The sequence below is a fragment of the Epinephelus fuscoguttatus genome, linkage group LG23, assembly GCF_011397635.1.
Source record: "Epinephelus fuscoguttatus linkage group LG23, E.fuscoguttatus.final_Chr_v1".
Taxonomy (NCBI): domain Eukaryota; kingdom Metazoa; phylum Chordata; class Actinopteri; order Perciformes; family Serranidae; genus Epinephelus; species Epinephelus fuscoguttatus.
In genome coordinates, this window is record NC_064774.1 from 17249270 (window position 1) to 17277005 (window position 27736).

A 27736-nucleotide genomic window follows, 5' to 3' on the forward strand; every position below is an offset into this window, starting at 1 on the left:
TGGAGAAAACCTCACCTGAGATAAATCCTCTCAGACTGTATTTGAGCCATAAGTTTAGTCTTTACTGAATAATAAAAAAAATAATTTATTTATTCATTTATCTTTGCACACAGGTATATTTACAAGGTGGCAATCTGAATCACCTGCCTATATTTACATCCCTTAAAATGAGGCAACACTGATAATATTTAAGATCACTGCAGTGAGGTTTGAATACAAAACTCTGGCCAAAGATAAGGGCAGAAACAGAAAGTCTTAGCAGCATCGTGATATAATGACATCATACTGCACTTTACTACTTCAATTCTACGAACTTACTGAATCACAATCAGATCACAGTTCCAGATAAGTAGTGGCAAAGTGCAACCTCTGGTGGACAAAATCATGAATTGCAGTTTATCTCAAAGCTAAATTTACTGTCAAGATATTTATATTCTGAATAAATGATGTGCAATAACACAAGATGGTATAGATTCAACAAGGTGCTGGAATCATTCCTCAGAGATTTTGGTCCATATTGACATGATAGCATCACACAGTTGCTGCAGATTTGTCGGCTGCACATCCATGATGTGGGGCTGGATTGAGCGCACCTTGAGGAAACCTCCCTCCAACACGACCAGACAGTCCTTATCCTGGAACCCACAGGGGAAAAGAAAGCCGGGAAGCCCAAAGAACACCTGGAGAAGGCAGAACTCAAGGAATCAAGAACATCCTGGAAGGAAGCAGAGAAGATCGCCTAACACCGAACCAGCTGGAGAAAGTTTGTGAATGACCCATGCTCCCCAAGGAGCAAAAGGGTTTCAGTCAAGACATCCACGATGTGAATCTCCCGTTCCACCACATCCCAAAGGTGCTCTATTGGATTGAGATCTGGTGACTGTGGAGGCCATTGGAGTACAGTGAACTCATTGTCATGTTCAAGAAACCAGTTTGAGATGATTTGAGCTTTGTGACATGGTGCGTTATCCTGCTGGAAGTAGCCATCAGAAGATGGGTACACTGTGGTCATAAAGGGATGGACACGGTCAGCAACAATACTCAGGTAGGCTGTGGTGTTTAAACCATGCTCAGTTGGTACTAAGGGGCCCAAAGTGTGCCAAGAAAATATCCCCCACACCATTACACCACCACCAGCAGCCTGAACCGTTGATACAAGGCAGGATGGATCCATGCTTTCATGTTGTTTACACCAAATTCTGACCCTACCGTCTGAATGTGGCAGCAGAAATCCAGACTCATCAGACCAGGCAATGTTTTTCCAATCTTCTGTCATTCAAAGTAGCTGAAACACTGATTACACGTACATCTAGACGTTAACCAAATTCAGCTCTGTTTCAACCTGGATGTCTTTTGACCTTAGAAATCCCCAAATTAATGCGTAAACAGTCATTGATGACCCCTAAAATCTCTGTGCCATACTGTTGTAGCTCCAGCTCTGATGACATCTTTATGAAGAAGCAGGTTAAGTGTTTTGCTTCCAATATTGCAGATACAGGATCATTTCAAGCTGTTGATTCCAGGACAGAGAAAACAGACATAAGTAATTCAGAAACACGGAGTACCATAGAAACACTTGAAAAAGTACAGTAACTTAGATTTATTTGAATCCTTTTAATAAAGAAATAATTAATGCAGAAACATGGGCAGATCTCAGCATTCAGCTGTTAAAATGTACATACAAACATATATATAAACAAAACAAATACAATGGTTATATCTCAGAATCTGTGAGCTGTGTCAAAGATGGATGAAAAAAATCACTTGCTATCATCTTTTGGTTCGATCTCCCCTCCTGAAGCACAGTTTCCTCACACAGGCACACTCACACCTGCTTAAAATAAGTTAAAAAATATACATTTTACAAATTAAGTTCACAGAATATTCAAAGGATTGGTTTAGTATTATTCTGGCATTGCAAAATGACATCAATCCCCACAGCTGGTGATACAACAACTAATCACAACTATAGTCAGTATTACCCATGTGCCTCTCACACCTTCTCGTCTGCAGTATTTGTTTTCCTTTGTACAAACAGGAAGCTATAAAATTTTAACAAGTACAATAACAGGTATAGAAGGTTATAGTAAATTCAGAATAACAGACAGAAGTTGACATTTTTATATTGCTCTTGTTCTAAAAAGGACATTTCTCACAGATAGCAACCCTTTCCTAAAAATGGCACCTTACACACATTTGATTCTTTCCCAAGTCAACTTACGACTGACTGACACGTCACCTGAGGAGGACGTTTGATAGGTGTCACTACACATTGCTCATGTTTTTAAGACATTAAACAAGAATATAGAGCCATGCTAGGAGCTCTGTGAAGCTATACTCATGCTAAATGCTCAAATCAGCACAATGACATGCAAACACGCTCAAAGTTAGCAGGTTTCATATGCTAGTTTGGCCAGTTAGCACGCTAGCATTTGCTAATCAGACACCGAGTACGGCTGCAGTTGGTGGAAATGTCATGGGGAGGGTGTCACCAAAGTTAAACATGGCTAAAATCAGGCCTGGGAGCTAATCATGGCCCACGGACTGATTGCAGACGGCCCATGGCGTGTCTTTCAAAATGTACTTTGTGATCTAAGACACAATCAAGTTCAAATTTCTCTGTTCACCTTACAATGGCAGGACATCCATACAGTTTGTACCAAACAGGAACTATACAGGCAGAACTAATGTGTATCCATAAACAGACTGTAAACAAGCAGGGAAGCATAAAGTTGACAGCGAGGGTTGCCGCTTTCAAGAGCAGTGGGAAGTTAAATACTATTTTGCTAAAACAAACTTGTCTCATTTGTCAACAATTTCTTTTTTAATGACCCACATAATGTGAGAAGTCATTACCAGTCATCCTCTGGGGAACATGAACGTCTGTACGAAATTTTGTGCCAGTACATCAAATAGTCATTGAGATATTTCTGTCTGGACTGAAGCATTGAGCTGACCAAACAACCCCATTGTCATCCATGAAAGTCCATCATGAAAGGCATATAAATCCATTTGAAGACTGAAAGTAAAATCCCTACAGGGGTAAGTATCCCTAATTGGAAGGTGGGTTATCAACATGATTCAGTGGAAGAAAGGTGTCTGATCATGTCGTCTGCACATTACTGCTAACTGTGGCTAATTCAATGTAGTTTCGCTTGCACCAAATATTCCCGTTTGCTTAAGGGTAGCAACTTTTACAATCTCTATCCACCTTTCCTTTTCTAGCCTCATTTATTTCCCAGTTTCACCTAAACAGGATGAACACAGGACGATAACAGAGAAGGAAGCAAAGATGGTGGAGATGTAGATGGGAGGATGAGTTGAGGCCCCTGGAAGATAAGGAGGAGGCTAGATCACTTTGGAAAGGGCAAACAAAAGTGTTCAAAAAGCGGCTGCTACTAGAAAATTTGACAAAGCTGGTCATGTCCCAGCTCCGACAACAAGGAAGCTGAATTTATATAATGTGGTTACACTATCTTGCTGTAGGGAGAACTAGTCCAACCCTGCTTGATGGGTTTTGAATCTACTTTTCTTAACAAATTACAAAGGGATAGAGTTGACCAGGTTAGCGTCATTAGCTGCTCTGCTGAATAAAACTTATATTTATATGAACATATTGCTCAGGATATAAAACTATACAAACAACAGTGGACTGGGGAAAGGTTATAATTTTCATGTATGGGTAAAGCTAACTCCAATCTATAATATTTTTACAATTATTTGACAGATGACAGTCAACCAGCAGACGTGGGAGGGAATACACCAGACCAAGAACCTGTATTCACATGTACAACATCATAGATGAATTATATGTGTTTGATCGTCAACAGAAAGTCCGTCTTTTCATAAAATCTTTACAACTGCAAAGTCAAACCAGGGAATAATTCAGGGTAAAAAAAAGTCTGAATTAACCTGGGGAAAACACTTAAGATGTCTTGTTCTATTGCTCCAGCATCCGATCAGACAGCACATTTATGTCCGTCTCTGCCGGGTGGCACTGCAGCACCAGTGCCACCATGTTGTCCTGACCCGGAAAAACCTGACAGAGCTGCTCTCTCAGGCTGGCCGTTTCCTCCGGGCTCCTGTCTGCCCTGAACCCCGGTCCCGAAGCTCCAAGCTCCCACTGCTGGTGTCCCATGTCCCATGCCTTTCCATGTCCTCTCCGTTTGCCCCGGCTCCCTCCGCCTGCTGTTGTAGTCAGAGCTCCACCTAGTGTTCGGTCGCGGAAGTTCAGGACCTCCGTTTGGGAGCGCGGAGGTTTGGAGGAAGGGAACGTGGTGGCAACACAGGCAAAAGAGTGGTTTCCTGGGTCAGGAGTCCTGAGAGGAAGCAAAGGAGGTATTATATGGAGGTATTTTGCTCACCTGAAACTAATAAACAAAAAGTTTCTGAGATACCCTGTAAAAATAGCAGCGAAAGCATCTTTGGATTAATTTTAAGTGGGGTCTATTATGCTTTTCTCTATTTTCTGTCATATAAATAAAGTTGCAATGTCAGATGTTCGTCCTGACCGTGGCTAAAGTTTCAAATAAGTAGCCTGCTTCTGCTAGGCTACTGCAGTTTTTACATCACGTAGCCTACACAGCTACATATAGCTACTTGCTAAGGCTAGACATGTAATCTTGGTTGCCGATGCCTGGTCTGATCCTCCACCATCATTCTCTGCACCGGCATCCCTTAAGCCTGCGTCCTCAGTCCAGCCCTCTACTCGGTTTTTACCCATGACTGTATTCCCTCCCACAACACCAACTGCCTTGGTGCCAAATTTGCATGCGATGCAACCATAGCAGGACTCATATCAAACAATGAAGCAGCTTACAGGGAAGTCCAGACCCTGTGTGCCTGGAGCAAGGACAATGACATAGGGAATGGGGAAAAGGTAGAGGGTTGCAAGCTTGAAGTTCCTGGGGGTGCACATAGCTGAGGACCAGACCCAGAGTCTGAACACTTCCCACATCATCAAGTGAGCCTTTCTGAGGACCCTGAAATGAAACAGGCTTCCTCAGGAACTTCTGATCCTCTTTTACCACTGCACAATTGAGAGTATGATAACATACTGCTGGAGACCTGGAGCGCGTTGTCAAGATGGCTGAGAGGATCATCGGCTTCCCCCTACCACATCTTTGTGACATCCACTCAGGCCGTCTTCTCACACGGACACCCCCTCTTCATCACCCTTTCCTCAGGCAGACTGAGACCCCCCATCACACGCACAACCAGGCTAGGGAACAGCTTTTTCCCCACAGCTGTGGACAGACTCCAGAGACTATACATATTCCTGCTGGAACACGTCCTGTTGTATTTAAAAGCTTCTACTGGTAATTTCAATCTTTAAAAAATGGGCTGCTTTTCTCCCTAACAATAATTCCCCAGACGCAAGTACACTGCTACATGTAGCTACATGCTAACACTAAACATGTAATCTTGGTTGCTGATACTGTTGATTTCTCTCCAATTTAGGATCATATGCCTGCTGGAACATGTGCGGTTGTGTTTAAAATGTTTTATTGTTAAGTTTTCACCGCAAAAAGGGGCTGCTATTCTCTGTTACAGTCATTTCCAAATGCTGAGATATGGAAGACCCAGAAAGGCTGACCAATCAGAGCAGACTTGGCTTTTTTGGGTCTCAGACAGAGCATGTAAACATTTTCTTGTAGGAAACCAAAATACAAGTATGAACCTGAAAATGAGCACAATAGTTCCCCTTTAAAACATGTCACTGTGTCTATCTGTATAAGTGTGTGTGGTTGTTAATACTTGTGCTCTGAGCGTAGGAAGTCGTCCAGGTGTGGTCCTCCTCTGCCCAGAGGGTCGTCCGGCACCATAAAGTGATCCCCGACAAACGTGTACTGAAGAAGTCTGCATGTGGAGGAAACATGAGAAACCATCCCATTAAGCGCTCTCATACAGGGGGCTTACAATAAGAGTAAATGTCTGAGTATTTAGGTTGATAAAATACTGCATTTATTTAGACACAGATATCTCACCTCTTTTTGATGATGTCCCTCCATACAGGTGACTCGTCTGAAAGGTCTCTCAGGTTGTCATTAGTTACGATGACTCCGTCTGTCTTCTGAGCGAGCTGCAGCATAAATCTGAGGAAACAGGGGAAGTGAAAGGTTTCAAAGCAGCCTGGAAGAGAACTGAAAATCTTCTGGTTTTTGGCGCCCCACACTGGTTCCCTTTAAACATTTATGAATGGGCTGAAAGCAACACAAATGCAGAGTCCAACTTTCATACTGTCTTCTGGGTCAAAGCTGATTTTGTGTTTGTTTATAGTTCACTCACATATACTCAAACCAGAAAGAATTGCTAAAATATGTATGATATAATGATATTTACATAAGACTGCTTATTTGCACTTTGCTGTTTGAATGTGTGACAGGCTCAGAGGCTTTCGAACATGTGCGCCACCTCAAGGGGAATACTGTTTTCGTTCTGCTGTTTTCTGCTTCTAGCCAAGAAGGGAGAAGTTGCCATGCAATAGCCTCATCATATTTAACTGATCATAAAAATACACAGCTTTATTCCCTCAGTGTCATCGAAAATGGTAATGAACATTAATATTTTTCGAAGTATGGCACAAAGTTAAAATTCATATTTTTTATTTTCTTTGGTATTTTTTGTTATATACAGGTATACAATGATGATTGTTGGGTAATATGGATGATGATGTTGTCCAGTGTCAAGTGACGAGACCATATATGCACAATATCACACATTAGCGCCTTATGCCACTGGCTAAACTGCACAGTAGCCTGCATCCAATTTTCATGAGGATATTTACAATTTTACAAACAAAAAAATAACTGTATCATTGTGTAAAACAAAATAAGGAGTGGCACCAGTAACTTTCATTAATACACATGCTTCTCTAATCTCCAGGTCTGTGTTTCCACCTGTTAAAACAACACAGACAACAAGACTAACAAAGACTTTTTACTGTATAGCAGTATTGTGGCTACCTGTCGTCGTACGAGCTGATCCTCTTGCCCTGGACCTCTCTGGAGGGCGTGTAGGAGAGCAGGCCCAGCTTCTGCAGCTCAGTCAGATAGTGCTGCTCTGAGAGGGCAGGAACAAACAATGCTATGTTTAGTCTGCGCTGACAGGAAAAAACACACGCCCACACGCTCACATGTTCGCCAAAAAACCTGATTTGTTTTCTGCTCCTGAACGTGTGACTCAAGTACAGGCGGCACACACGCAAGGAAGCGCGGAGGCCTTTGTCGTTTTAAAACCACACGATGAATTTAATGAGGGTAAACTGTGGCAACAAAAGCTACACTGGAAACTGCTTTTCTCAGAGTTGTGTTCAACAAATGCTGGAAGAGGTTGCTTATCAGCTGTTAAATACAGTTAAGATAAATTTGCTCTAGTTCTAATATTTGGTCTTGTAAAGAAGAATAAATATTAAATAATCTGGAGATGAATCAAGAATGGAAATAATTACATGTGTAAATGCCAATGCAAACTATTATAATTCTTTTAGTTTCCATGATAAAGATGCCAAGTTCAAAACATTGCACGTGAAACAGGAAGTGTTACCTTTGATCCTGGGGTCGCTCTTCTGTCTCCACTGTGGCAGGAGGCAGCTGATGTGACGATGGCCTCGGTCCCAAAAGTGCTGGACGGCCAGAGCGATTCCTCGACAGGAGAAGAAGTGACCCAACCCGTGACTGTGGAAAACATGGAACAGAACACTGTATACAGAGGTGTATAACTAAACCAAATCATGATGAAAAGCATCCTAATATGAAACTTAACTAGTATTCTAACACCGATCTCTGCATTTTGCTCCTCTGTCTTTGACATTAACACAATTTGGACCCATTAATACCCAGTTTTAAACATTTAACAGCTGCTGTTCTAAACAAATACAGTAAGAAGTGGGGCTTTTTTGTCCAGATCTTTAACCAACACCCAGACAAACTCTCCTACTGCACCAGCATCCAGAGTATCCGATAATGTTTTAAAAAACAGATTCTATAGTCTAATATCAACAGATTTTATGACTTATGTGTCGCTTTCCAAGCTATTAAAGGTATTGTGTGGAGTTTCTGACCACTAGTAGTGCTAAAGAGCAATGTTTTTACAAGTGGTCCTCGTTTTGTTTGTATAGCCATGTTTCCACCAAACGCTTTTGGTATAGTATCCTTTGAAGTGGTTCGTAATCCATCGGGCCAGGTGCCTAACCCTAGATCTTTTTCATGTTTCCACCTCAGACAGTACTCTTAAATGTAGGCAGAACAATGTGTAATGCCAACATCAATTTGACTTAGAATACTGACGATAGATGACGTTAATATTTTGTTGGGTTTGAGTTCTGTTTTCAGTAATCTCTCAAGACAGATTCTGCAATTTACATTGTAGAATCTGTCGGCAGCCCTGTGTGAAAGACGACTAGAGAGGGGGGCAGGGCTTTGAGTTTGAACGATGCTGCGCTTTAGCCAATCACAATGGAAGGGGCGTGGCCGAGACATGCAGGTGTCCCCAGGAAATGTGTACCTACAGAAACAGCAAGCTCCGCATCCATAGCGACCGCTCCACCCAAAACGCCGTCTCATCAACGTGAAAAAAAATATTTTTTCCAGCGGATGTCTTTACAACACGATTGAGCTAACTGGAGTTGTTTCATGTCGTATCCGACGATGGGAGGCTTTTAACAGATGACGTCCTGATGTTAGCTTTGCTAACTGTCCCTGTCAGCTGCAGCCACTGCTGCTTTCTAGACATTGTGATTTCCCAAAACTGAATAAATACCACACATAGCAACACATTTCCAGATTGTGTTTTCAGTAACCAAAATCCAACATCTTCCAAACATCTTGTGCCAAACTCATTTCAACATTAAATAACAACATTCAATCTTAAGCCCGGTAGACGCTGTGTGAGTTTGGGCTGTCCCAGACGAAAGAGAGCCAACATGAAAGAAATGTGGCGATATCTTTGGTTATGGCCCTAAAACAATGGTCCTTGTTCAAGGATGGTTGTTGTCACGGTCTTGTGATCAAAGACAGGATGAAATTCTGACAGTGTCAGAAATGATGGATGACCATCTCACTGTGTGACTGCTGTTACAACTTACGTCTACGCACCAACAAATAGAAATGCAGCATGGAGTTACGCACTGGAGCCAAACCCAAACAAACAAACAAATAGCAGCTCACCACGGAGGCAAAATCCACTAAAAGAAATATGTGGGATTCCAGCAAAGAGGAAAACAATGGGGAGTTGTGGCAGCAGAAGCCTTGCCTGTATGATGTGTCTGTTAGCTCAGGACGAAGCATGGACAAAAATAGCTGCGTTGTAGCTGTCAGGTGAGCAACCTAGCAGCTAGCAAGCACACACACAGACACACTGCAGTATATAGTGGACACAAAACTTTAGGTTATTTAATAATGTGACCCTCTATGTTGTGCTCCACAGTTGGAGAAGTAATAACCCGTGCAGCATCCTTGCGCGCTCAGTATGGGAAGCTACTGCATCGAACATCGTAGCTTGTGTTTCAGTAGATGCTGTCATCGTACAGTCTGCATACATCAAACTTGATGTCGTGCCGAAGTTTATGAGATCCATGTTGCACAGTGGAGCTTGCACTAAACTTGTAAGATCGCTAAAATCTCACAGTCTGTAGGACGCTTTAAGGTATGGGGACTGAAACCCAACCCCTGCTAATTCTAACGTCATTAGATACTGTCAACCTGATAATCATTCCAGCCAATAGAACATCTTTCTACATTATATTGATCTCTGGTGCTGGCTGGGTCACTGCTCCATCCAGCTCTTGCAATGCAGAGGAACATCTGCACCTCGTTGATTGTCCATGGAACATGGTTGCACACCAACATACTTAGAACAAAAAGAACAGGATGTATTTGAGTCTCTGTCCTTGTCAAGTGAGACTGATGATTCTCTGTTGATCAATCAACAGACTGCAGTGTTTCTCGTTCCACCCTCTACTATTGGATCAGTGTGCTGGGTACCTCAACAGAGAGGTGACGAAAGAACGGGGTGGAACGTAGTCGTTCTCTTGGTACCATCCACAACATTTGACAATACAAAGGCAAAAATAACTGTTTTAATATGTGAACTGAACCAGACTGCTTTGCAAATGTTTTGTGAGTAGGCAAATGCATTTAATGTGTTTGTTAGACCTCAAGGATAAACACAATGGGTTTTGGTGAGAAGCAACAAACATAAACATTGATTTGTTTGCCCTTTTTGCAAGGGAACTGCACAGGGAACCTTAAACACATGAAACAGTGTGTATAGTTTTTGGCACATTGTACCACTGCACAAGGCTTTTGATATTTCATTTTTAAAATGTAGATAGATAACATGTAGATTCTTAACCCTGATGTAAATAAGTTTTGAATGTCAGAACAAGCCCTTTTATTCAACCATCTGTCCTAAAACAGCAAATAGGACACACCCAACCTAAATTTCTAACTAATATCAACCCTGATAACAAATCAATTAGAATATTATGAAATATACACTTTAGAGAATGTTTACAACAAACTCTGTTCCTACCTCATGGCCACATTGCTCCCGTCAATAATGATCGTCCTCAGTTTCGGGTCGCCTGGTTTGTCTGTTAGCTGAAGGTCGAAGGGCATCTGGAGGCCCTCCAGGAAACGCTGCTCCCCTGTCACCACCACTGAAGACGGGGCTATGAAGCCCTGTCTTTCTCTAGCTCGGGTGGGAGATGAGTCGTTCCCCCTGAAGATGGGGGGTTGAGGGGCTTGAAGCGATTGTTTTAAGGAGTTAGAAGACTTTGGGTTCAAGACATTGTCATGGGTTTGATGATTTAGTTTTGACATGGATGGATTAAGCCAGTGCGTGGTTTGGTCATATTGTTTGTTGGATTGGAAATGGAGTGGAGGATCATGGGATGAGGGATAAACAGACATGGGTGGCCCTTTGACTTCCGGGAGGATGACTTGGTGTGGAGTTTGTGAGTGTGTGAGTTTATGGTATTTATTTAACTCAGGTGCAGTAAGGTTTGGAACTTCTACTCGTCCTTTATCGTCAGATTTTCTGTTTTCTGCAGGTACGAAGAGCTCATTTTTTCTTGCTTTGTCCTCTGATGGTCCAACTCTTGGCCACTCTTTCTCCAGCACCACATCATCCATCTCTCTCGGTCCCTCCCTGAAGGCGTCTGTGTCTTTGCTCCCCTCTCTCTGCAGCTCCAGGAGCAGCTGGTGAGTGGATCCATCAGGCAACATGTTGTAGACTTTGGCCACTTTCTGCTCCATGTACCCACAGCTGGCTGCCGCTTTCTTTACCACTCCCAGGACAAAGTCTTCCTCCTGCCCTTCCTCTTTTTCTTCTGTAATACCTTTTTCCTTTAAGTGTCTCGTGCTTCCTGTTGCTCCCTCACACGCATCTCCCACCTCTCCATTACTACGCATCACCTCATCTCCTCCTACTTCCATTTCGTCGTCTTCTCTGTGCTCTGTCTCGCAGGGTCGGTTCCTCTCACTTTGGTTCAAGGCAACACCGTCTTGATTTTTCTGTGTCTGCTCCCGGTCACTGCGATCCTGCTCCTGTTGAACCACATCCAGTATCTGTGAGGCCTCTTTGGGTCCCGTTCGAGCAAGGACTCGTTTCACCACGTCCTCTGTGTACCCCATGGCTGTGAAGAACTTCAAAAGAAGCCAGAACTCCTTGTTTCCTACTGTCATCTGTAGCTCCTCTTCTTCCTCCCCTCGTGCCCCTTTTGCTTTGGTACCCAATGTTGCCGCTGGCTCCAGCTGCTCCTCTTCTCCCATCTCCTGTGGAGAATGCACAAGTCTTTGCTCTGCCCCCTCTGCCCTCCCTCGGGTGCCAGGTGACATGGATAAAAACTCAAATAAGGAGTCCTTGGCTGCGGAGTCTTTCCCCAAACTTGCAGTCATCCCTTCAACCCACCTATCAGTAGTCCTGGAAGGCTCGGGGAGTGTGTACGTAATGGCGGATGGTTTGTCCCATCTACCCTCCGAACCCTCAAGAGATCTTACTCCTGCATTTCCATCTGTCAGTGCCGGGATGGGGCTTGATCCAAGCCCTGATTCTTTCACCAAATCCAGCAGGATTTCCTTCACTGACCCTGGCAGCACCAGAAGATCCAAGATGTGCTTGTCCTCCCATTTCTCCACTAGAGTTTTGAATGCCCGGCGTGATTCCAGAGACTCGCCAGGACCTCTGTCTCCAATCTCTGAGCGTCTGGATTGTGTGCCCTCATATCGGTCTACCAGGTCTGTAATGAGGGAGTAGGCTCGCACCACCGGCTCCGCAAGACCCGATATAAGCAAGAATCCAGGAGAGCCAACCTGATTTGATGAAAGGAAAACAAAAAGACATTAATCTTGGTCCTCTTAATGACAGCAAAATAAAACTGGAAGTGGACTTTGAGACTGAAAAAAGCCCTGTGTTTAAACTATGCAAGCACCTGCGCTGGTGCTTCAGGTACAATAGATGCGTACCCTACACCGTATCCTATGCCGTAGCCTATCATGGCCTGACCTGCACCCTCCCTAGAAATGTAACTGTATGTCGCTGCGTCACAGACATCCTGTTTACTTTTGTAAGCTGAAACCATTTCCTTCTGTGGAACCAAAGTTTTTATTTCTTTTATTTCACAGATAAGAAACAATAAATTGTGAAGACAATAAAGCCTCCACAAAAAAGCATATTAGGTCTTGTGTGTGATTTATCCTGGCTTCATATGAGCAGAAGAAAGTCCTCTAGTCACTAATTCATGCAATGAGAAATGTCATGAGCTTATGCTAATATCATTAGCATGTTGTAAATGTGGGGAAAACATATTTAGAATAAGATTATTGTTTAAGTTACCTTAAATGTTAAATGTTTATGTTGTTCCTGGTTTCATATGAGTAGGGGAAATCTCTGCTCATCGCTAGGCTAATTTATACAATATGAAATGCCATAGGCTTGTGCTAATAACGTTAGCATTTTATATTTGTTTGGAAAATGTAAAAGACAGTTGTTTTGTCAGTGAACCTTGTGACTTGTAATGGAGCCGAATTTTGTGACATTACCTTTGTTAAATGTTGCTGTTGTCCCTGGCTTCATGAGTAGAGGAAAAGTCCGCTAGCTGCTAGGCTAATTCATACAATGAGAACTGTCATGAGCCTATGCTAATAGCACTAGCATGTTGTATATGTGGGGAAAACGTGTCTCGCCAAGTGTTAAGTGTTTTATCAGTGAACCTTGTGAGTTACAATTAAGCCACCTTTACCTTTGTCAAATATTTATGTTGTTCCTGAATCCTGGCTTAGTATAAGTAAAGGAAAACTCCGCTTGCTGCTAGGCTAATTTATGGAATGTAAAATGTGATAGGCTTTTGCTAAAAATATTAGGATGTTGTATTTGTGGGGAAACATATCTAGCCAAAGACAAGTGTCTTGTCTGTGAACCTTGCCAGTTATAATGGAGCCGAGTTTTGTACTTTTGTTTAATATTATCGCTATTAACCCATATCTTATGTGTGATTTAGGTGCCTTTCGAATCAGTCAAGTATAAATGCTCACAATGGCGTAGGCCAACGCACAACTATTAGAAGTAAAAGTGCTTGTTGGACCACCCCTAAAATGACTCTTTTGAACCCAAAAATAAACTTTACACATTAATATTGGTACTTTACAACGGTAGTTCCCGACTGGTGGGTCACAGTCCAAAAGTGGGTCGCAGGTTTACTCTGAAGGGACCACAAGTGACTAACACCTTATTTTTATGTACAGTGTATTAGTAGCTCAGTCCATAGGGACTTGGGTTGGGAACCGGAGGGTCGCCTGTTCGAGTCCCCGTCTGGACCAAAATATGGAGCGTGGACTGGTGGCTGGAGAGGTGCTAGTTCACCTCTTGTGCACTGCCGAGGTGCCCTTGAGCAAGGCACCGAACCCCCCAACCGCTCAGGGCGCCTCACCAAGGGCAGCCCCCTCACTCTGACATCTCTCCAATTTGTGCATGTATAGGTCCTGTTTATGCATGTGTGTGTCTTTCGGACCTGTGTGTAATTGACAAGCAAGAGTGAAAACATCTTCACCACTCTAACAACATGATACACAGTCTGGACAGGACATCTTCTTTGGAATAAACTGATCAGGTAAGTCAGGTTGAAAAACCCTTTACTTGTTCTTCCACTTAAGGGGTGATGACACATTAATAAGGGATTTCCAGACATTTGTAGCAACAAGTGGCGACTAATAGTGAAAAAGAAAGTTGTAAAAAGTAATATAACTTCCCTGAGTTGAAAATTTGCATTCTAACAAAATACATTATTAATAGGTTAGAAATTCCCAGTGACAACGTCACAGTGTCACATTAGGAGACAGCTGTTACCTCATACGGGGTGTGACACATTTTAAACCAATGACATTGACTAATAGTGTAATTTCTTTTAAGAATAACAAGAGTGCAAGACACCACATTATTAGTCAATATCATTATTGCATCATCAGTAAAAAATGGCACACTAAGTATGCTGGTGGGGGATTTGTACATGATGGAAGTGAGTGATATTGAGTGAGTGTACTGTTTTGTACATGCAGACAAGCTGCACATATTTCTAAATTCACCATGACTCATACTTTCAGAGGGTACCATTATGTTTTATAATAATAATAATAATAAGTTTCATGTCCATCGCTAATAAATGTCTGTGAATCTGATTTGAAATCATAGAATAAAGATGTTTATTGCAACTCCACAACTTGCTTGAGAAACACATTGTTTTAAGTTTTCTTCAATATAAAAGTAATCCAGTGATAGTTGTCTGTACACCCATGGATACATTGCACATAGAAACTGCTATTTGACATACTTTAAAGATGCAAATTTACCAAAGTGTCACAAATATAGGCAGAAAAACTGGGTTCCTCACTTCTCTGCTTTTGATGGCTCTCCTCTTTTATTCTGGGTAACTAAAGACAAAAGTTCCAAGCCCAATATCTGCTTCATGACCTTTAAATGTCGCCTTAACAAAGACCCATAAGGCATCACTCACCACTATATGTGCCGAGGTGTTTTTTGTCAGGCAGTCCATGAACAGCCCTCTGGCTCCACAGAAGATGCAGTGAAGAACCCCGGGATAAGAAACCTCCTGCTGCTCCTCCTGGTTCACAAGTCCTTTCACAAATAACTACAAGACAGAAATATTATTACTGTAGCAGTGGTGAAAATACTGTAGTAGTTACTGAAAAAATCTAAATAATATGCATCCATTTTGGAAAAAACAGCTGTTAAAGTTCATCATATAATATCAGTACTTTTGGTCCATTCTTGGCACTGAAAACAGCAGTTGACAAAACTCAGTGTCAGCTTACTCATTTGTTCTCGAGGTTATCACATGGTCTTTATCAGCAGATATGGTTTCAAACTTTATACTATTTATATCATTATTACACTGTAAAAAGCAGTGGTTCCCAACTGGTGGGTCGTGGTCCAGGAATACTTTACTCACAAAATGACCATTTGTATATCAGTTATAAGTAGTTATGACATTTCACCTTGTTTTTCTCACATGCCCTCAAAATGGCAGACATACTGATTTATTGATTGATTGAGGACCATGTGTAACAACTGCAAAACTATACCAAAAAAATCAAAACTTCCCAAACACTAAAACCTTGGTATTTAAAACTTAACTGAAAGTGAAACTTATCTAGATCGGATGATCTAGATAAAGAACGGATAAATGAGACGTGGATTAAACTAAAGTTATGTGAGAGTTTGCTAAACGCTGTAATGTTCGCCGTTTTCCGTAGAGGCATGTGGGGGGAAAAAGGTTTTCTTCATGAATTCAAAGTAACATGGCATGACTAACTGATACACAATGGTCAGTAAAGTATTTCTTTAAAATAATAGTAAGGGGGCAAAATCCAGTCAAAAATGTACTTAAGTGTTCATCTGTAGCTAAAATGAGGCTTCAAAAAACATTCAAGCTGATGTCTTCCAACGTAGCGCTCTATTTAGTATGAAATTCCCTCCTTGTGTTTTTGCAGCACAACAAGAAAACACTGCCCAGAGACACACAAAGAGGGAATTTTCTACTAAACAGACAGTAAATTTGGGAGATACCCACTTTATCTGACTGACTCAGACTCCTGAAGCCTCGTCTAGCTTCAGACAAACTTGAATGTATTTCTTGGCTGTGGATTTTGTCCCACTTCAATTATGTTTACTGCATGAAGAAGAAATCTTTTAATGTCCAGTATGAACAACAGAAATAATTACAGCGAGCACAGCCTGTTTCAAAGCTTGTATACCTGACTTTACATTCATGTCATCATTTGCACCGGTAATTATACGTTAATGATCCTAAGCCAGTAACACTTGTGGTTAAACGCTATGACCTTTAAAGGCTGCACTCAACACCACAGTCAAGCTTCTTTTCTCTGTAGTCTGTCCATAGATTATCTCAGGACGGTGCCTCTCTGACGTTATTAACCTTTGCATTTTCATTCTGACAGTCTTGTGCCTTTTGTCAATTCACATTTGGGACCTTGTTGTTTACATGAGGACGAGGATACTGTAATGGTGGGTTTGATATAAATGTGTGTCAGCTCTGTGAATTATCTCAAAGTGTTCTGGGTGGACAGGAGATTATTTTAGAGAGACAATATATGACTATAAAATAAACAAAAATATTGTGCTGCAAAACTGATTGTCTCTGAGCAAAGAGGAAATACACCCTTGCAGATATGTCCTTGAATATGTGCTTGACAATCATGCAAATACAGTTTTTTATTGGTACTGTACAAAGACACACGTGGTCCAGGCCCCAGGAAGTGCGCCAGGCTTTGAAGCCAATTTTCATAGTGGCCAAACATGGAATTATGCCCTCACATGATGCCTTGCGATCTGAATAGACTTTCCCATTGATTTACACTGCAAAACAAACATCTGCAAATCAGTTGCCACAGGATGAAATCATTTTATCCCCATTCAAGTTAATGGAGCGCTAAAGTAGCAGTGGAAGTCTCTAGCGCGCCTGCTATATGGACCTCACAGTGCCGATCATCCGGGTAATTTTGTACATGGCAGTTGAACCATTTTAGCTTTATATGCCACCAAGCAACTCGTATAGGAATGACCGAGGTCCCGTCTCCAACACTATATCCACTACACGCACACCATAGACTGTATATAAAGATGGACGACACAACAGCTCCCCAAAATGGGACATGGTGAAAACTACAAGATCGAAGTACGCATCAAATAAATTTTTCTGAAAGATGGTTTCTGTCATTTAAGGCAGTTCTTATCACACAGACGTATGTTCAATCTGGATCGATGTATCAATAAAATGATCAGCGAACAAAGCTGCATGGATCCATATTGCCATCTATGGATAGGATTAGGGCTGCAACTAACGATTATTTTAACTGTCGACTAATCTGTCGATTATTTTTTCTATTAGTCGACTAATCATTTTATCAAAAAATGTTGAAAATGTCAGTCTGTCTCTCCCAAACTCCAAAATTATGTCATCTAATGTCTTGTTTCCTACTCATGCCAAAGGGTTTTAGTTCACTGTCATGGGAGAGTGTGTAAAGCTGCCAATATTTGAACGTAAGAAGCTGCAGTAAGAGTATTTTGGGGTACTTCTATGGTACTTTTCCATGAAAAATGACTCAAACCGATTAGTCGACTACTAAAATAGTCACCAATTATTTTAAGAGTTGATCAGTCATTGATTAGTCGACTAATCGTGGCAGCCCTAGATAGGAAACGGATATATTTTGAAAGTCTGTGTCACCGTCAAACAACTAAGACAGATGGTGAGCAGCTGAGAGAAAGACGATGAGGATAATGTTATTTACTGTGGAGTAAATCAGCAGAGTGGAAATAATTTGGATTTTGGAGAAAATACAGGTAAACAGACAGAGCACATAAAACACAACACACATTATCTGCGTGGACCGCCGTCTCAACCCGCTAACTTCTCACTACAGCAACGTTAGCTGCTCTGTTTTAACAATGTTTGGTTGAAAAACATGCATGCAGGCTGAAATTCAACCGAGCTGTCCTGTCAGTAGATACAGTGACTTTAACCACTGGTGAGTAAGAAAAATAATAATGTCACATGTAATTTGTTAGGCTTTAAGTAGAGAAAAAAGTCTGTTAGCTGTTAGGCTAATTTATGTAATGTAAATATAATGGGTGACTAGCAAAAAACTGCGTTTTGTCTCTGAACCTTGACAGTTACTACTGAGTTTTATTTAAAAGATCATGTTTTGGGCTAAAATGAAGATATCTTCCAGAAAAGACTTTCTGACAGAAAGCCCTGAAGGCTAACTTATCCCATGTGCTGTTTTGTGTTTTAGTAGAGTCAGTTTAACCCTACAGGCCCTAGGCATTTTTGGAGTATTTTTACTGCCTTTACTTTTAAGCTTATATCACAGTCATTATAAAGGCTACGTATACATGCTATATCTTGGGTTTTTTTCAGGATAATGTGGGCTATCCAGATTTGCCATCATTTCATGTCCTTCTATGTGCCTGTATTTTATATTAATTTTTATATCAATGAAAAAAACAAGTCCGTGTTACTAAATTCTTACATTTTTACATGTATCTCACCATAGCAAGTTGGAAAATGACATATTCAGCCATATATGAAGAGGGTGGACTCTCTGGAATCTGGCAATATAAGAACCATGATGGTGGGACATTCTGTCACTTCACAGCTGTCCAAAACATGTGGTTTGTGCCAGGCGGACATGATTGCCAGTATTTTTTCATTATTGCAAGAAATTCCATTGACTCATTCACAAGTCAAAAATGTGTTTTATCTGAAAGAAACATGCAATATTTACATCTAAGATCATAGAAAAATAGTCAACCAAGTGCAATGCTGTCCTCCAAGATAATATTTGCCACTTTGTTTGCAGTAAACAAAGTTTGTTGCTGTTTTTCAGTTTCACTTATATATTGGGGGGACATATTGGGCACTGGGGCACATGTCCCCTCAATGTATATGGTGACTGCTGCCCTGTCAGCATGCATAATTAGGCTACAGTTCTCTGGGTGCGCAATGGTGAAGTGGCTGGTCTTGTCATACAAAGTTAGATGGAGTGTCAACTGGACAATATGGAGATATTTGTATCTTGAAAGCCGGACTACAAATGTGGATAGACAGGGAGAAACACACGCAAGCCTAAGACGTGGTAAGATACGATATTTCTCACAATATGAAGTGACTGATAACAAGATCTGTATAATGGATTGTAAAGAAATTTGTCAGGTTTTTATTTTGTAGACACTTGATCTGGATTTATAGCGTGATGGGATGACAGCACAATGATGTGTGTGGTATCACTGGAAAGCTCTGCTCCTGCGCTTTCATGTGATATGCATGGCATTTCTGTGTGAGCCTGTGTTCTCGAGTAATCCATCCAAGAGTAATGTGTGTGCAGATCTGTATGAAAGCTCTGTTATACATAATTTTAGTGTAAATTTATCATTTTTTGTCGCTGTGAAAACATTGGACTACCGACAAGTGCTTGGTCTTGTCGGAAAGCTATGATTCCGCTGTTTCACGTGATACGCGTGGCTTCTCGCTATGACGCACGGTCGCGGAGAAAATCCACAGAGAAGAACAGGTGTGAATTTGGACGCACTATGCGTCGTTTGGGCCCATATGGTTAAAGTAAATTTTACAGCAGTTAAGTGGTTACAATTATTTACATTATTTATGTTGTTTTTATCTTTTAAAAGATAAGCCAAAAGCTTCCTCTGTAACCGACTGTGTTATATAATCATATAATATCATTTGATATCGATCGCAGGCCCCTGAATCGCATCGATCGAAATCACATCATGATAGACTCTGTAATATTGCCAAATATCGTATCATTGTCCAAAGAATCGATATAATATCGTATCGTGATGAAACTGGTGATTTCAAGTGTTTATGTTTCTTATAAGTTTGGTGTTAATTAGTTACCTGATGCTATGAAAAGGGGGTTTGATGTCATCATAAGCAACCACATGTATGAATCAGTGTACTCACACTCAATGGCTCTGCTTGCACTTGGATAGACTACGTGAACCTGACACCATGACAGATTGCTACTGCACAGGCTCCAAATGACATCACGAGCCCGGAATATTCTCATTTCATTTTTCTAAGTTTCATTTTCCTCTCTTGGGAGGAAGCATTGTCATCTTTATATACAGTCTGGTTGTTCCGTGAAAACTGATGTATGTGTGTAGTGACCTAAAACCTTTGCAGTTCAATTTTAAGTCATCTATTATCAGAATTTATTTTCATTTAGTGCCGTCAGTCATTCTGAGTGCATGTGTCAGCAGGCTGACCACATGTTGGGCTGAAACTCAAGTCAGTCTCGATGAGTCACCTACCAGGAACACTGCCTTTTATCTCAGTACACTGTGGACTAACACTGCCAATAATGTCAATAACAAGTTTCCAAATCAAGGCTGACAAACTACAAACGAAATTTAAATCAACACAGTGGCAGAGGTTGAGATAAAGATTGTGTCCTTCAAGCCATGTTAATGTAAAAATTGTTTCAGTATTGAAGTAAAATTTTGGGGCAAAAGTTGTTGCCCAAACTAATGACTCAACTCTTATTGTGTAACATCAAACAAACAAATCTCGTCTTACTTTGGCGGCTTTCACATTGTTGCTCTGCCCTCGGAGTTTCAGCCATATCTGCCCGTTGTTGCCAGGAGACATGTCGTCCGCCCCGATGCCAAACGCCACCCTGAATATCCGCTCCACGGTGCCGTGCAGGGAGGTCAGATAGCCACGCAGCATCCCCTCACACGCAAATTCATCCTCCACCTCTCCACCTCCTCCTCCATCAGCTTTGTCACTGTCCATCCCTTCTTCTTAAATCGGCGGCAAAGTGTTGCACATACTGTGAAAAACACAGAACATCATGTTTACACACTTGACTGGTAATTTATTTATACTTTTCTATATATCTTATTATCTGCTGTTGTTCTTGTCTCCCTATTTTTATACTGTGACCTCACATGTTGCCTGTTGTTCACTGGTTTACTGTATTACATTGGCTTGTGTTACATTTTGTTGCTTATCTAAAAAAACAAAAACAAAAAAAAACAAACAAATCAAATTGAAAAAAACATACCCCCAATTAATGCCCTCATTTGGGTTTTAAATTATAGTTACATCCATTTTTTTTTTCCGGTCATTACCGTTCTAAAGTGTTGCTGCTTTAATCACTGTGAGGACTGTGTATTTTTATGACTTTAAAAGCTAAAGAAGTGTTTTATTTCTCAGTGCAACTTCAAAATTGGTAAGAATATCGAACCTTCTGGTCCATAACAACAATTATAATATAAAGGTGAAACTATTTGCATAAAATTAAACAAGTTTTGTAGAAGTTAAACATATTTTGCCTCTTCTGACAAAGACGATTTTTGTCAGGAAGTAGTATAGTTACTGGTAGTTTTCCAGGACTATTCTTTACAAATTCACATCATAATTAAAAGTTAATGCCTTTCAATTAAAAGCAACATTTTAAACGTGAATTTAGAGTGGGAAAAAAAAAACCCAACTCCTTCCAACTTTTCACACCACTGTAGAGTGTCTTTCTGTCACAAGAGTCATAAGTGTGAAACGTTTGTCGAAGCGTTCAGTGACAGTAAGTGTGGGCGCTGCTGCGATTTCCAAATGCCACGCACCTACAGTACATACTGTATGTAGCCCAGGGTGTCTGCAGGTCCTTAAAACGTCAGAAGTAGGTGTTAAAAGTGATTAGGTCGTCGTCGCCACAGATTTTTAAAATCTAATTCCATTGATCCATTTTTGTTTTCTTTTTGTCAAATTGAGTCACGCTCTTGTGCGTGAAACAATTCTTAAAACCATATTCCTATATAACTGCAAAGCTTGAGTAACAAAGAGGGGATTTGTCCAAAAATCAGTCATAAAAATATTCATTAATCATCTTAAAACAGCTTCAAATTTAAGCATCTGATACCTGTAGACACCCTAATTTAGCCTGTACGTATAAATACTGTAGGTCTTTTATTCTTGTTGTCTTTTATTTTCTTTCTGTCAAAACGAACCTGCCACCAGACCTTATACTGTCTCTTGACTATATACATGCACTTATCTGCTGGCAAAGTGTAGGTTCAAAGCATATTCTTACATAACTGCAGTGCTTGAATAAGAAAGAAATGATTTGTCCAAAAATCAGTCATAAAAATAATCATTAATCATCTTAAAACAGCTTCAAATTTAAGCATCTGATACCTGGAGTCACCCTAATTTAGCCTGTACTTACTGTATACTGTAGGTGTTTTATACTTGTTGTCTTTTATTTTCTTTCTGTCAAAACGAACCTGCCACCAGACCTTATACTGTCTCTTGACTATATACATGCACTTATCTGCTGGCAAAGTGTAGGTTCAAAGCATATTCTTACATAACTGCAGTGCTTGAATAAGAAAGAAATGATTTGCCCAAAAATCAGTCATAAAAATAGTCATTAAAACAGCTTTAAATTCAAGCATCTGATACCTGCAGACACCCTGATTCAACCTGTACTTACTGTACATACTGTAGGTCTTTTATTCTCTTTGTCTTTTATTTTTCTTTTTGTCAAAATGAGTCCAGCTCTCATGAAACAAATCCTAAAACCCACCACCAGACCTTATACTGTCTCTTTCCTATACACATCCACTTATGTGTTGGCAAAGTGTAGATTAACCTACCTAACTAAGCCATATTCCTACATAACTGCTATGCTTGAATAAGAAAGAGAGTCACAAAAATAATCATACATCATCTTAAAACAGCTTTAAAATCCATTGAATTTAGCTGTAGTCACCCTGATTGAGCCTGTGCTTACAGTAGGTCATTGTGCCGTTACTACAACACACAGTACATGTACAGTATATATTTTCATATCTATAAACAAGCAAAATATGTTGATGTTTAGATGAACTGAGGTTGCTTTGTTCTGCTTGTCCATTGATTTAAATTGTTCTAACTGTTTTAATATGTATGTATAGTTTTGCTGGATGCCAGCTTGTTAATGCTGTAACCATGGCAATAAAATGACAGGTTGTAACTGTATTGTTTACTGTATGAGTTATAAATGCAAACACTGCTGATTAAATGTAGCTAATTTATGTGAATATGAACCGCAATTGACAAAACCCACTAGTTAAGCGTGTAACAGTGCACTGTATTTCACTGTATCACGTGTTTTTAATGTTAAAACTATCCTGTAACTGTACTTGTCAAACTAAAGCAGTGGAGCGTTCATTTCCTCTCTGAATATAGCAAACTTTGCACCTGATGTGCAGACCTATGCAAACTCCATGTCAACAAAGCTGCAGCATTCACTAATATTAATATAGTGACATATAAAGTGCAGCTTGCTTTAGTCCAGCAATGCTCCTATTCACGCAGACTGACATTACATTGCATGACCATGGTACGAAATGTGGCCCATTGCCAGATAATGTTGTGAAACCTTTATCTTGATTAAAACAGACTTTTTGGACGTGTTTAAAAGCAAAGATAGAGCCGGAAACAGACATCAGACAGTTTAGGGTTTTTAAAATACTCAATACAAGTGTATAATATAAGATAAATATAATATTTCTGTGTCGTTTTCTTACGTGAGCTCGATCGCCGTGCGCCGTCAAAGTTTCGTTTCCAGCTGCTCTACGGATCCACAGAGGCAGCTCGGGCTCAGGCTTCCGCAGTCCTACAACAACAACATGTATCAGACCAAAGTTCAACGCATGCTGTAGTGTCACACACACGGCAGCAGCAGAAAGGAAGAATTACGGAAGAGACACGGAGACGGTCCCGTTGCTGCTGCTGCTGCTGCGGATGGCGGATGAGGAAGCTCGGAGCTGGAGCCACAAGACCACCGCGGTGGAAAGCCCGAAGACAAAACCGAAACTAAAGGAAAAAGCTTATCTCACAGTCAGGGCGGGTACTTCTGGCTGGGTATAGGGGTCATAGTGTCGCTGTGACACCTGAATGATATTATTAAATCAATCCCATACACTCAAAATGTGTCTGTAGGCTCTTTTATTGTGCTAAAATGCACCACAGCAGCCTAAAAATACACACAATGCTCCTTGACTTATGTCTATTTTCCTTATTTATTAAACATAAATGATTAATACAGCAAATAAAACGTCACAAGCCTGCATATTAAGATTTTTAAAAATGTTTTGTCTTGTGAGAGGGTCAAACAGGAGATAAAGGGGATTTCCACTGACGTCATGAGCGGGGTTTTTCTGTCTGACATTTTTGTTGTTGTTGTTAACTCCTAGTTGCCTGTGCTCAGTGACAGACAGGCTTTGTTTGTGAAGGACAGACTGAGGCTGTGTGTAAGACATTTTGTGTCCAGATATGTCTTTATCCAGTGGATAAGCAGATTTTTCAAACTACACTATGTGTTTACAAAGTGGTTTCCTTGGTGCAAGTTTATCTGTGTCAAAGACAGGAAGAGGGATGTTACCTCCTACACTACATCCTGTCTTACTCTGTCAGGGTAAAATGTGATATCTGATGGATACACTGGGTTCAATATATGTCATTTAAAGCCAAAAAAACCAGACATTGTATTGATAGTAGTTTGATACAAAATAAATAAATGAAATAAAATAAAATGAAATTTAAAAATAAATAACATGAAATAATAAGTAAATAAATAATATAAATTTTAAAAAATAATTAAAAAAAATATTTAAATATTATTTAAGTTAAAGTACAAAAGTACTGGCATCAAAATATTTTAATATTTGTCCGCTCTGTGTGTATGCTAACTAAAAAAAAATCTGTTGTTCACACACACACCTGGATCTGTTAATAGGAAAATAAATTGGCTCCGACTGAGCTACCCAACACTGAACGGCAAACCTCCAGGGTGGAAAAAGTGAAGCTAAGGCTGAAGTGCCAAAAACTGCAGTTCCTTAAATGGCCACTTGAGGCTGGCTCCGGTCAATCCCTAGACCCCCATGTCACTTACAGCAGAAATAAACTTCCTTACACCCTGGTACAATATAATAAAATGAAATAAGATAAAATAAAAATAAATAAAACAGTCTTGGTCTCTATAGCTAATTTTTAACCATTCAAGACAGCTGCACAGGGGTACAGCTTTATATGACTCACAATAGCAAATAATCCATAATACATAAAGACATGATTCACTTTATAAGTAACGAGATTTAACTCCTTATATTACCCTTATCCTAACCTCAACCACCTGTCTTTTAACGTAATATGTCATAGCTATTGCTGGCTAAGTGCTAACTTAGCATTAACATAAATGAGATGTGGCCTTCCCTTTACCCCTACCCTAACATTAACTACCACTCTTTTAATGTAGACAATACTTTATGGCCAGTTAATCGCTAAGTTAGCATTAGCAAAAGTAATGAGATGTACCCTTCCTATTAACCTTATCCTAACCTAAACCACCTGTATTTTAATGTAATACTTAATAGCTACCATTAGCTACTTGCTAACTTAGCAGTGGTAATGAGATGTAACCCTTTAGCTTACCTTAACCACCTCTTTTTTTTTTTTTTTAACATACTCCATCTAGTTAATTGCCAACTTAGCATTAGCATAAGTAACAAGATGTAACCCTTCCAATTACCCTTGCCCTAACATTAACTGCTTCTTTTTAATGTAATACTTCATAGTTAGCTAATCTTTTTGCTAACTGAGCATTAGCATAAATAACAAGATGCAGGCTAACACTTTTGCTTACCCTAACCATCTCTTTTTTTCTTTACCTAAAACTTCATAGCTAGTTGCTAAGTTAGCATTAGCAAAAGTAACAAGATATAACCCTTCCTAGTACCCTTCCCTTTCCCTTAACCACCTCTTTTTTTAACGTAATACTTCCTAGCTAATTTATGACTAAATTAGCATTAGCATATGTAATGAGATGTAACCCTTCCCATTACCCTTACCCTAACCATAAATGTTTCTTTTTTAACACAATAAGTTACTTCATAGATAGTTATTTGCTAAGTTAGCATTAGCATAAGTAATGACATTTAACCCTTCCCATAACACTTACCCTTACCTTAACCACCTCTGTTTTAACATAATACTTCAAAGCTAGGTAATCACTAAGTTAGCATTAGCATGAGCAACAAGATGTAGCATTCACATTACCCTTACCCTAACCTTAACCATAACCACCTCTTCTTTGACGTAATACTTCATAGCTAGCTCATCCCTAACTTAACAATTTCATTGGGACTTTACTTCCAGGCTGAGAAGCAAATGGGGCAGATCATAGACAGACTGATATGAAGGTATGGTGGGCGAGTCAGGATGGGTCATGTAGCTGCTACAGCTGCAATTATACCTAGGCTACTTTGCTTTATGGGAACCATAATTTTATACCTGTAAATAGTCATGCGTCACTGACCAACTTTCATGAATGAGTGGGCCCCTGCCTCTGCTGCTGTATCCAGTTCTCTTTATACATCCATGGGTGTATGTCTTCAATGTATCCTCATAACACGGTTCATATGACATCCAAAGTTACATAGGTTAGGTTTAGGAAAAGAAACATGGTGACAACATAACTTAAAATAACTCGAAGTTCAGTTGGTTTCACACAGGACACCAACAGCGGTCTGTTGGGGGAAAGTCCTGTGTTCTTTTCCGACCCCTTCAACACCCCAACCTGCAGCCTTTTGCTCTTTATATTACTTCCTTCTTAACTCCCATGAGTGCACTCGTCACGTGATCACGGCGTTCCTGCTTACATATGTTATACACAAATTAATGGCTCATGATTACATGTGTTATGTCCAAATTGTGGTGCATTACAATCAGTGCACAAGAACAGCCTGATTTGTTGAGTGTTGAGTTCAAATACCTGCAATTTTCCTCTTAATCTATAATATTAGATAAAATTTTATATTTTTATTTTAAAGTAACCAAAGGTATCAGAAAAAGTAGTGGAGTAAAAAGTATTTTCCTCTGACGTGGAGAGGAGTGTGATCTATTGGACCGCATCAGGTGATAAAAAAAATGCATTAAGTAATACAGGTTTGGCGTCAGTCATTTAAAGTAACACTACCCATTTACTGTAAATCATATTGCAGACTACACCCTCTGCTGGCAAAACTTAAAACAGCCTTTACAGTCTTTTCTACGTCATTCTTGGTGTCAATATTTGTTTAATCTTGTGATGTGTACATTAGGTTGGGTGTCGCGGTGGCCTAGTGGTTTAAGTATCTTATAACCACAACTTCCCTGAATCCAGCTCCACACTGAGGCCCATCATCCCTGTCTTTCTCTTCCCCTAGCCTATAGAAGACGGTCTGCTTCTAGATTATCAGATAAGAACATGAAAAATGACATAATCAGAGCAAAATGAGAAAACTGGCCTTTCTGTCCAAATGTGGGCCTGGGACCGAACAGAGCAACGACCTATCTGATTATCAGCTTTCTTATAATTAGAAGTACTGAAAGTGTTACAGCTAACTCTACTGACTTGTTTGTCAACCATACTCAGGAAATATTTTTTTTTTTAAAGTATTCCAAAACTTAAAACAAACTAAAAGTCATCATCAAAAAATATCCATTAATAAAAATACATCCACATAAGCAGACATTAAATCCAATGAGAAATAGGATTAAATAATAATGATGATAACAATAATCCTGTTGTCACCACACACACTTGCCTGTTTGCTGAGCAGTCCAGAAGCAGAAGTTAAAAAAACAGTTTCACTT

The 27736-nt window shown here is 40.2% G+C and overlaps 1 protein-coding gene across 2 annotated transcripts; it reads right to left on the reverse strand.

The window, feature by feature from the left end:
- Positions 1 to 1599: 1599 nt before the first annotated feature.
- Positions 1600 to 27705, reverse strand: khnyn (KH and NYN domain containing). Of its 2 annotated transcripts, none has more exons than XM_049567785.1 (10): positions 27688 to 27705; positions 23629 to 23717; positions 20636 to 20891; positions 15011 to 15145; positions 10534 to 12314; positions 7546 to 7676; positions 6966 to 7062; positions 5988 to 6095; positions 5758 to 5859; positions 1600 to 4319 (listed from the first exon to the last, which is right to left on the reverse strand). In XM_049567785.1, the coding sequence occupies exons 3-10, from the start codon at positions 20852 to 20854 to the stop codon at positions 3941 to 3943; spliced, it is 2952 nt and encodes a 983-aa protein (XP_049423742.1). In that variant the 5' UTR covers positions 20855 to 20891; positions 23629 to 23717; positions 27688 to 27705; the 3' UTR covers positions 1600 to 3940. The 2 variants fall into 2 exon arrangements, with proteins under 2 accessions (XP_049423742.1, XP_049423740.1); XM_049567783.1 differs by lacking the exon at positions 27688 to 27705 and adding an exon at positions 23801 to 23821.
- Between the last annotated feature and the right edge of the window lie 31 nt (positions 27706 to 27736).

What these genes read in the sequence shown, in the direction of transcription:
- khnyn (XM_049567785.1), bottom strand. Translation starts at nt 20,854, where the DNA reads ATGGACAGTGACAAAGCTGATGGAGGAGGAGGTGGAGAGGTGGAGGAT. An exon ending in GGGAGCAATGTGGCCATGAG is followed by an intron (nt 7,677 to 10,533) that starts GTAGGAACAGAG and finishes TGTTTTCCACAG; the next exon opens with TCACGGGTTGGGTCACTTCT. An exon ending in AGGGACATCATCAAAAAGAG is followed by an intron (nt 5,860 to 5,987) that starts GTGAGATATCTG and finishes CTCCACATGCAG; the next exon opens with ACTTCTTCAGTACACGTTTG.